The following is a 12,066-nucleotide window of genomic DNA, read 5'->3' on the forward strand; positions in this document are numbered from 1 at the left end:
CGTAAAACAACAATGTGGAAAAAGTAAAGCGGTGTGAATACTTTCTGAAGGCACTGTAGTCCTAAATAGCATCATTGATGAAAAAGTATGGTCACATTTAATTTGCTCTGTTAAACCTACCCTTTGGAATGACTTTGATAGCAACAGTGAATCTATTTCATTTTCAAGTGGAGCTTTCGCTACAATCATTCTCACGATAGCACATCGGTAATAGTCAGTGACAATTATCATAGCTGGGCTTGGTTAAACCTTGGATGGGAGATCAAAGGATAGATGTAGATAGTTTAATTCTCCAGTAGGAGGTGCTGATGTTGTTTTAAAGGTACAAATTCAACATATTTTATGTTGGTTACCATGATGACAATCCCAGGCACGTGCACATATAGGGCTCTACCTGTGCAAAGCACATACCCCTTTTCCCTTCCAGTCTCTAAGCGCCTTTTTGGATGGTGGTATAATTCCCCCACAAATACATGCCACGAGAGGGCTGAGTTAGCCGTTTGAGAGAATGGTGAAATTGCTGCTAAAAAAGCGAATCCGTGAGGCAAATCCAGGGGACGCAGGCAAACATAGCGAACAAACTACTGTTCATGATGCCACTTGTTCGCAAAGAGGTAGGCGCGATTAGAACTCAGTCAGATCAAGAATGATCCGTGCTATCCAGGAACCTTGGGACGTACCTACCCCATTGAAGTTGACATTTAAAATGGTTAATCTAAAGGTGAAGGTTAGGGTTTAGGGTAGGGATGTCCCAAGGATCCCAGATAGCATTGATGATGAAGAATATAAGCATTCTGAGCTTTGATCAATGCTGGGAGCAATATTTAGATGTTGACCCATAATTGATTTTCTTTTTTGTGTACAAAATATATATTTGTATTATTTATTTCATTTCAAATTTGAAAAAATTACCAAGGTCTGGACCTCGGTGTCCTCATATGTAGTTATGGCCATGCTAGCTACCTAGTTTAAATATTAACAGTACTGCCACAGCAGCATAACATTTAATTAACACTTGATTTAGCCTACATCATCATCATCATCATCAATATTCGGTCTGGTTGGCTGATATGCGCAGCAGAGACGCAAAAAGACAGAGTTAAATCAAAACCAGTAAAATAAATTGAGCTAGCTAACTAGCAGATTTACATAAATCAGCTGATCATTTTCCCAATGTCAATCATGTCTTTAGGAGGCACTGTAACTATCTTGCTTACAAATTGTGTGTGTTTTTGCATAAATAAATGGGTTTATGCAACAAAACAAAAATGTTTTGCTACAGAGGCATTTGGTATGTTATGAATTTCGAGAGTATTTTTATTTTTTTTCAAGAGGAGAGGGGGGTGCCCTTTTTTTCGTTTTGAGCACCTGCCCCCTGAAAGGTCTGTGCACGGCCCTGCATAATCCTGTGGCTGTAATTTCACCCTCAAAACAATGTTAACTTTTTTTCAAATCCAATGCATTTTCCATGTACAATACGTTGACAAATTACGTTGAAACAACGTTGATTCGACCAGTTTGTGCCCAGTGTTGTCTGTCTTTCTTCAAAGGTTTCCACTGTCCCCTAGCTCCTCCCTCTCTGTACCTTGTGACAACAACAACTCATCCACAGAGCGTAGCGGTCTAGCTGAGCCGCACTTTTCAGCTCATTCCTCCTATCTTTGATCATTGTCCCTCCGTGCTCAGCCCAAACACTCACCACGTCTTTTCAGCATCTCTTTCTACTCCCCAACTCATCACAGGAGCTAAACTCCCGTGGATTATTTCATTTGGGGTTTCTCGACAGCTGCACTTTTTTTCTGCAGGACTGGGTTTTATACTTTGAACTTACTCTTCTTCCCCTAGGTGACTATGGCCGTACCGGTTGCTTTGATCCCGCCAACCCCTCTGGTCCAGCCGCCTTCGATCTCCACTCCTTCCGCGACCACCTCCCCGCCGTCGACAACTTCTACCCCGTCTCCCTCAATGGCCCCCTCCGGCCAGAACCTGTTCCGCTCCGAGCTCTTCGCCACCAGTAGCCCCGGCATCCTGACCCCGACTGGGGCTCTGCCCAGCAAGCCAGTCTACTTGACCCCGTCGCCTGTTGAAAACACCCCGCAGAACAACGAGTGTAAAATGGTGGAGTTGCGGGGGGCGAAGGTGGCGTCTTTCACGGTGGACGGCTGCGAACTCATCTGCCTGCCCCAGGCTTTCGATCTGTTTCTGAAGCACCTGGTCGGAGGACTGCACACGGTGTACACCAAGCTGAAGAGACTGGAGATCACGCCGGTGGTCTGCAATGTGGAGCAAGTCCGCATCCTGCGAGGGCTCGGGGCCATCCAGCCAGGAGTCAACCGCTGCAAACTCATCTCCAGAAAAGACTTCGAGACTCTGTACAACGACTGCACCAATGCCAGGTGAGTGGAGACAGGAGAGATGATAATTTCATCGAAATTATGTATGCTAGTTGAAATTTAGCGCGTCAAGGTAGAAAAGCTGTAAACAAGGAATGTGCAGACATTTTCCATTGTGTGCAAGTCATGTTTGAGATGTCATTTAGCTGTAATGACTCAACTTTAGGTCATATTTTTGTAATGCTCTATTGTGCCAAATCTGAGTATAGGCCTATGCTGTTATGCAGTTTATAGTAGGTTTAACGGGAAAACATGGATGGACATGTTGAGGGCGCACCCCTCGAAAAAGTTGTGGCAGGTTGATGGCAATTGCATTTATTCCTATTGCTAAACGTTGTGTCAGTGTCTTGCTCAATCCAAACGAATGTTAAAACGCAACAGTCACATGTGAGTCAGTTGAAAATGACACTAAATTAGGCTATGTGAGGAATTTGACGGCCTGAAATTCAGGTGCCCAAAATTGAAAACCATTGCCTGGAGGGAAAGCTATCATCCACTTGTGTGCGCGAGCCCAACCACATTTCCACTCTAAATTAAGCTCACTATTAACTCTACTTATTTTTAAATGAAAGTAGGTTATCCTAAATCTGCTGTCCTAGCCATAGGGGCAGTAATTTCAATTATTTGATCTATAAATTAATTAAACAACATTTTAAAACATTAGACCATAGAGAATTTAAATAATTGGATTCAGATTGCTTAATATACTGTTTGCCTTCAGATGGATAAATACTTTTCAGAGGAAAGTCAGTCGTTTTTTTTTGTCCCTAGTTCAAATTACACCCGATCCAACCTTCTACTGTCATTGTTGATACATATATTATGTTTACTTATTGATTTGAAATATATAATGTGACATATTTAAATGTGTGTATATATATATATATATATATAACAACTTCACATAAACACACCTGATGGAATGTTTGTAATTAGTAATAGGCCTAATGTCTCTAAACTCAACAAGTTCCACCCAACATTTTTATTTCAAAGGCCAGTAATTTATCCATTTATTACTTAATGCATTATCCTTAATTACAAAATACACTTGGGTTTTTACCCCAGCCATGGTAATATGTAGGAGAATTTTATAGGTGAGAAATTTAGGTGCAGATCAATATTTGATTAAAATATTTTTTTTGTGTCCTGTTGCTCATATGCTGTGATGTATTGCTCAATCTGATAGGATGGGTTGAGTCTGGTCAAATATGCCATCTAGTCTGTCATTATGATTGATTTAATATTGATCTCCCATCGCAAAATGAGGTGGAAATGCAAATATGATGGAAAGTATAACATGAGCGGAGATCGATGTTTTAGGGGGGTTATAAGTCTTTTAGGTAAAAACAAGAGTATCTGGGCACAATGTTAGCACAATGTTACTGGTGAATTTGAGGATGATGTTGAGTGTGTAAGTTAATTGTTCTATTACATTTTGCTGTAAGACACACAAACACACATTTTATTGTCACAAACAAATTGGAATTTATGGGTGGGTTAAAATGTGTGAATTCAGTTATTTGCAGTATAATCAAAAATATATATTTTATTTTCTGCTGCTATTAAATCAATAAACTGAAATGAATGTATTTTTTCAAAGGACATATGAATTAGCTCACAATGAATTTTAAGGAAGACACATCAATGTTTGCAATGCATATAAAGCAGAATAGGCAGACATTACATTTTGTGACATTTCACCATACAGTTGAAGTCGGAAGTTTACATACACTTAGGTTGGAGTCATTAAAACTCGTTTTTCAACCACTCCACAAATGTCTTGTTAACCAACTATAGTTTTGGCAAGTCGGTTAGGACATCTACTTTGTGCATGACACAAGTAATTTTTCCAACAATTGTTTACAGACAGATTATTTCACTTATAATTCACTGTATCACAATTCCAGTGGGAAGCCTTTAAACAGCTTGGAAAATTCCAGAAAATGATGTCAGGGCTTTAGAAGCTTCTGATAGGCTAATTGACATCATTTGAGTCAATTGGAGGTGTACCTGTGGATGTATTTCAAGGCCTACCTTCAAACTCAGTGTCTCTTTGCTTGACATCATGGGAAAATCTAAAGAAATCAGCTAAGACCTCAGAAAATTTGTAGACCTCCACAAGACTGGTTCATCCTTGGGAGCAATTTCCAAACGCCTGAAGGTACCACGTTCATCTGTACAAACAATAGTACAGAAGTATAAACACCATCGGACAACCCTGCCGTCATACCGCTCAGGAAGGAGACACGTTCTGTCTCCTAGAGATTAACGTACTTCGGTGCGAAAAGTGCAAATCAATCCCAGAACAACAGCAAAGGACCTTGTGAAGATGCTGGAGGAAACAGATACAAAAGTATCTATATCCACAGTAAAACGAGTCCTATATCGACATAACCTGAAAGGCCGCTCAGCAAGGAAGAAGCCACTGCTCCAAAACCTCCATAAAAAAGACAGACTACGGTTTGCAACTGCACATGGGGACTAAGATCATACTTTTTGGAGAAATGTCCTCTGGTCTGATGACCATCGTTAAGTTTGGAGGAAAAAGGCGGATGCTTGCAAGCTGAAGAACACCATACCAACCGTGAAGCACGGGGGTGGCAGCATCATGTTGTGGGGGTGCTTTGCTGCAGGAGGGACTGGTGCACTTCAGAAAATAGATGGCATCATGAGGAAGGAAAATTATGTGGATATATTGAAGTAACATCTCAAGACATCAGTCAGGAAGTTTTAAGCTTGGTTGCAAATGGGTCTTCCAAATGTACAATGACCCCAAGCATACTTCCAAAGTTGTGGCAAAATGGCTTAAGGACAACAAAGTCAAGGTATTGGAGTGGCCATCAGAAAGCCCTGACCTCAATCCTATAGAACATTTGTGGGCAGAACTGAAAAAGCGTGTGCGAGCAAGGAGGCCTACAAACCTGACTCAGTTACACCAGCTCTGTCAGGAGGAATGGGCCAAAATTCACCCAACTTATTGTGAGAAGCTTGTGGAAGGCTACCCAAAACGTTTGACCCAAGTTAAACAATTTAAAGGCAATGCTACAAAATACTAATTGAGTGTATGTAAACTTCTGACCCACTGGGAATGTGATGAAAGAAATAAAAGCTGAAATAAATCATACTCTCTACTATTATTCTGACATTTCACATTCTTAAAATAAAGTGGTGATCCTAACTGACTAAGACAGGGAATTTCTACTAGGATTAAATTTCAGGAATTGTGAAAAACTGAGTTTAAATGTATTTGGCTAAGGTGTATGTAAACTTCCGACTCCAACTGTATATATGGGCCCCTATTTCTTAGTTATTTATTAGGATGGAAAACGCATGGCTTTTATAAAATGTTTTGAAATTATTTTCAGTTAGCTATTCAGATATGCTGTGCGTACATGTTGATACCTATGGATTCATAAACTACTGTATTTCATCTCTACATCTGACCTTGACCCTATTTTTAGTATCACACAATTATCCTATCTCTAATACCCTATTCTCATTCACACACTGTGTCCATACAATTCACCTTTACCCTCTCTCCCCATGCAGCATTTACACAACCTCTCCCCCATGACCTCCCATTCAGAAAGAGAGTTCTAGAGCGGTTCTAGACCACTAGTTCCTCTCCCCAATGAGTGTTCCACCTCTTCGCCCTGTATTCTCTGGGTTCTCCAGGTGACGGAGTGTGTGGTTGAACTCCCCGGGTTGTGAACAGCGAGGTAGGGAACAGAGGGATGGCCAGGGGGATCCAGGGTACCGGGGGGTAAAAGGATAATGCAGTGCCTCGCATTACTTTAATGACGCTAAAGTGGCAGGCTATTATGGGCACACAGAGAGCACTGTAATTTTCTCTGAAAGCAGCCAGGTTCTCTCTTCAGCTCTACACAGAGGAGATGCACATACAGATGGGGATACACACATGCACACACACGCATGAACAGACATAAGAACACACACCACCATCATCATCATGGGTTTGAAACACTGCATGTAGTCAGGTGCTAACTTCTAGAGAGGAAAAGTAGCTTGTATTTACAGTACTTGGTTGATCTATTTCTGTTGTTTGGAGCTCAGTCAGGGAAGTTGTAATTCAGAGCAATCAGGGCCTGACTACCACATTGTAAATCAGCCAACTTAATGCATTTTAACACATTTTGTCATGGTGCAGAGAGAAAAATTTGCAGTTTTATAATGCTATTCTACACAATTTGTCATGAGGCTAAGATAAAATGTTGCAGTTTTAAAGCTATATTCCTGCAATTCTACACATTTTGCTATCATATGCTATCTGGGGGCCCCAAACCCCCCCCACATTTTTTTAGGTTGGGGCCCCGGGGCATTTGCCCTGCATGACCGTTCGGTAATCCATGCTGAAAAGTGAAAAAAGTACCTCCCCCATACGCTGGGTGAATTGTGGGCTTTTTATGTAGTGAACAAAAAAAGTAGCCTGTATAGGACAATGATACAGTTTACTAAACACTAGTGCTGTGGCCTGACATAGTTCTTTTTCACAATGATGTTCTAAACTTTTATACATTGGCGGTTTCCGGTGACAATGGAGCGCATAATACTCCTGTACAATAGGTCTTACTATTTTACATGGCTCTTTTTCCCTTTCCAGGGCCTACTGTGTGAAAACAACAGCAACTCTCATTTCAGCCACTGTGTGAATAGCGACACGGTATCACTGCTGGGCCCATGCTTTGTTACTTCTGATGTCTGACCAAGACCAGGCCAGTCATTGGGTGGAAATGTTGCAACTATATATTTGTATTATGCTCACTTCAGATTTCAACTTTTTGAATATGTTAGAAAAATGTTTTGGGTGTGTAACTTGGTGTGAAGTTTTGTTGGTGGCACTTTATTTCACAGGTCGCTTATTACTTTGTGTTTACTTCAGATTTTTATTCATTTAAGTAGGTAATATGGTAATTACTCAGCAGCTGAGACATTAGTGATGTGCTTACTTACATCACTGTGTGATATCCTATAGGTCTGATGCTTCTTGTCCCCAATGTCAACGTCTAGACGAGCTGCATAGGCTACTGTAGATGTATGTATTTCTGTGCAGAGTGCAATGATTTATTATCCCTTGCTTCATGCACTTTCAAGGGACTCTCTCACCAGATTATCTGGGTTACAGACACATCCTGGGTCAATTCCATCCCTACTCTCACCCCAGATTAGCACCGCCCCCTTCTCTTTCACAGATCCTGGGTCAGTAATGATACATCCCTACTGTCACCCCTGCTCCTTCACACATACACAGATTCTAGGTCAGTTATAATGTCCCTGCTGTCACCCCAGATTACCACTCCTTCCCTTTCACACATACATTTCATCTATATGCGGATGATACTATTATGTATGCAATTGCCCCGACTGCTGACCTGACTGCGACAAGGCTACAGTCCGATTTTACAGTTGTGCAGGAAGCCCTTACTGATTTAAAACTCGTACTTAATATGGGCAAAACTAAATACTTGTTGTTTTCAAGTCCTCGTAAAATGGATTGTTGTTACAGATGGATTACATCTTCACTCATTGCATGGTTCTATAATCGAACGAGACCCTGCATACAAATACCTTGGTATTTGGATTGACAATGATTTATCATTAAAAAAAACTACCTGTTCTTTGTTATGGTGATACTATTTATCAACGTGCATCTGCCTCTACTCTTAAACCCCTGGATGCCGTTTTTCATAGCGCACTTCGTTTTATCACAGGAGACAGTTCTATTACTCATCACTGTATTCTTTACCAAAAGGTTGGCTGGACCTCTTTGAAGTCACGTAGATCACATTATTACGCTGTTTTTGTTTACAAAGCCCTGCTCCACAAACTTCCAACTTACCTAACATCACTGTTAAGATTTAAAATGACAAGTTATCAAACCCGTTCACAGGGTTGGTTAACTCTGGAGACTCCTTTTGGTGTCTAGAGAGTTAGGTAGATCAGTCTTTGGTTTCCTTGCGCGTGTGGAATGATCTACATTGCACTTTAAAATTGGAGGAATTGGTGCCTCTCAGGCATTTCAGACAGGTGTTAGGGGACCTTTTTACTGAAGAATGTGTCTGTGTTTTGCTTTTTGTGTATTGTTGTGTATATGAATGTGAAGTTTAATGTGTTTATTGTATTTTGCTGTGTATTGTGGTGCTATACAGGGCTCATCTGGAAAAGAGACCTTGGTCTCAGCATTGACTCCCTGTCAAAATAAAGGTTAAATAAAAAATTAAACAGAGACAGATCCTAAGTCAATAGTAATATCCCTTCTCTCACCCCCATCTAACAATACCACTCCTAATCCTTCACACAGACAAAGATCCTAGGTCAGTTATAATATCCACGCCTGACCCCAGATTACCACTGCCCCTTCCGCTCCTTCACACAGACACAGATCCTAGGTCAGCTAATATCCCCTTCCCCGTACTGTTGCAGCTATCACAGCTCTCTCATTAGATGGTTCGGTTAGAGGCAGACTATCCGGTGGCGGGGCAGAAATGCAGCGGTTAATTGACAATCATTGTCTACCCCTGAAGGTTACTCACTAACACTCCAGATGATGCTTTGGTCCACCGTTGGGAATGGGACTTGCTTTTCACTTACACACCGTTTTTAAATACAGTGAGGGGAAAAAAGTATTTGATCCCCTGCTGATTTTGTACGTTTGCCCACTGACAAAGAAATGATCAGTCTATAATTTTAATGGTAGGTTTATTTGAACCGTGAGAGACAGAATAACAACAAATAAATCCAGAAAAACGCATGTCAAAAATGTCATAAATTGATTTGCATTTTAATGAGGGAAATAAGTATTTGAACCGCTCTCAATCAGAAAGATTTCTGGCTCCCAGGTGTCTTTTATACAGGTAACGAGCTGAGATTAGGAGCACACTCTTAAAGGGAGTGCTCCTAATCTCAGTTTTTTACCTGTATAAAAGACACCTGTTCACAGAAGCAATCAATCAATCAGATTCCAAACTCTCCACCATGGCCAAGACCAAAGAGCTCTCCAAGGATGTCAGGGACAAGATTGTAGACCTACACAAGGCTGGAATGGGCTACAAGACCATCGCCAAGCAGCTTGGAGAGAAGGTGGCAACAGTTGGTGCGATTATTCGCAAATAGAAGAAACACAAAATAACTGTCAATCTCCCTCTGCCTGGGGCTCCAGGCAAGATCTCACCTCGTGGAGTTGCAATGATCATGAGAACGGTGAGGAATCAGCCCAGAACTACACGGGAGGATCTTGTCAATGATCTCAAGGCAGCTGGGACCATAGTCACCAAGAAAACAATTGGTAACACACTACGCCGTGAAGGACTGAAATCCTGCAGTGTCCGCAAGGTCCCCCTGCTCAAGAAAGCACATATACATGCCCGTCTGAAGTTTTCCAATAAACATCTGAATGATTCAGAGGAGAACTGGGTGAAAGTGTTGTGGTCAGATGAGACCAAAATGGAGCATCAACTCAACTCGCCATGTTTGGAGGAGGAGGAATGCTGACTATGACCCCAAGAACACCATCCCCACCGTCAAACATGGAGGTGGAAACATTATGCTTTGGGGGTGTTTTTCTGCTAAGGGGACAGGACAACTTCACTGCATCAAAGGGACGATGGACGGGGCCATGTACCGTCAAATCTTGGGTGAGAACCTCCTTCCCTCAGCCAGGGCATTGAAAATGGGTTGTGGATGGGTATTCCAGTATGACAATGACCCAAAACACACGGCCAAGGCAACAAAGGAGTGTCTCAAGAAGAAGCACATTAAGGTCCTGGAGTGGCCTAGCCAGTCTCCAGACCTTAATCCCATAGAAAATCTGTGGAGGGAGCTGAAGGTTCGAGTTGCCAAACGTCAGCCTCGAAACCTTAATGACTTGGAGAAGATCTGCAAAGAGGAGTGGAACAAAATCCCTCCTGAGATGTGTGCAAACCTGGTAGCCAACTACAAGAAACTTCTGACCTCTGTGATTGTCAACAAGGGTTTTGCCACCAAGTACTAAGTCATGTTTTGCAGAGGGGTTAAATACTTATTTCCCTCATTAAAATGCAAATCAATTTATAACATTTTTGACATGCGTTTTTCTGGATTATTTTGTTGTTATTCTGTCTCTCACTGTTCAAATAAACCTACCATTAAAATTATAGACTGATCATGTCTTTGTCAGTGGGCAAACGTACAAAATCAGCAGGGGATCAAATACATTTTTCCCTCACTGTACATCTTCCCCTTTAAAGTCAAATGTTTCCTCTTCTTTTATGTCTGAGATGTTAGATAAATGGTGGTGAGGTTTAGGTTCAATGATATGTTAGAGTTTCATTGATTTGATAAACATACGTCATCTCTCTCTCTCACTTTTGCGTGTTTATGCCTAAACAAACATATTTGCAAATGACGGTAATTGTTTTGGTTAGCGCTCAGTGTGAGCTTGGTACTAAGGGTGCCAGCTTGTCCTCTCTCTCTCTCTCTCTCTTTTGGCTGAGCTCTCTCTTCTAATATATTTGTTTTCGACAAGGCACGGTTGTGTTTATAGGTACTCAGGGGAGATTTCTGGATGCGATTCAAATCACTCCCCAGTCTGAGTGGGTGCTAAGATACCCGGCACCCGGCAACCACATCCAACAGGGAGGGAGAGAGGGAATCTGGCAGATGGTTTATGGAGTCGACTTTCACAAGTGCAAATAGGTAGCACTGATATATATTTCTCCAGTGATATTTCAATAATTATCCTGACCAATTGTTCACAAATACAGAAAAGCTATATACAGTTTGCTCTTCATCTCTTAAAGGTCCAATGCAGCCGTTTTCTTTCTCAATATCAAATATTTTCCTGCGTTATTAATTAACTACCTTAATGTGATTGTTTTCAATTATAATGGTCAAAAATTGCTTCCAAAAGTCCATTCCACCAAAACAGGCTGAAACTTCAGGCGGTCTTTTCAAACTGCTCTTACACTAAATGGGTATAATCATAATTTTCACAATTTTATAGTATTATTCCAACCGCATAGTGTGGAAATATACACTCAGTGGCCAGTTTATTAGGTAAACCCATCTAGTACCAGGTCAGACCCCACTTTGCCTCCAGAACAGCCTGAATTCTTCGGGGCATGGAACCGTTGCTCAATTGGTATCAAGGGACCTAACATGTGCCAGGAGAACATTCCCCACACCATAACACTACCGCCAGAAGCCTGTACCGTTGACACCAGGCAGGATGGGGCCATGGACTCATGCTGATTACTCCAAATCCTGACTCATACATCAGCATGATGCAAAAGGAACTGGGATTTGTTGGACTAGGCAATGTTTTTCCATTCATCAATTGTCCAGTGTTGGTGATTGCGTGCCCACTGGAGACGCTTCTTCTTGTGTTTAGCTGATCGGAGTGAAACCCGGTGTGGTCGTCTGCTGCAATAGCCCATTCTTGACAAGGACCGACGAGTTGTGCGTTCCGCGATGCCGTTCTGCACACCACTGTTGTACTTCGCCGTTATTTGCCTGTTTGTGGCCTGCCTGATAGTTTTCACGATTCTTGCCGTTCTCCTTCGACCTCTCATCAACGAGCTGTTTTCGCCCACAGGACTGCCACTGACTGGATGTTTTCTGTTTGTCGCATCATTCTCGGTAAACCCTAGACACTGTCATGCGTGTTAAATCCCTAGGA

The 12,066-nt window shown here is 41.7% G+C and overlaps 1 protein-coding gene across 1 annotated transcript in view; it reads left to right on the forward strand.

Moving 5' to 3' along the window:
• Positions 1–1,851: 1,851 nt before the first annotated feature.
• The window catches only part of LOC311129787 (dachshund homolog 1-like), a gene marked incomplete at both ends in the record, with an annotated part of 351,947 nt that continues 341,732 nt past the window's right edge, over positions 1,852–12,066 (forward strand). The window contains one exon of the mRNA XM_084162228.1: positions 1,852–2,396. Coding sequence (XP_084018354.1) covers positions 1,852–2,396 — 545 coding nt within the window. The remainder of the gene's footprint in view (positions 2,397–12,066) is intronic.

Source organism: Coregonus lavaretus (genome assembly GCF_964263955.1).
Source record: "Coregonus lavaretus genome assembly, chromosome: 5".
Taxonomy (NCBI): Eukaryota; Metazoa; Chordata; class Actinopteri; order Salmoniformes; family Salmonidae; genus Coregonus; species Coregonus lavaretus.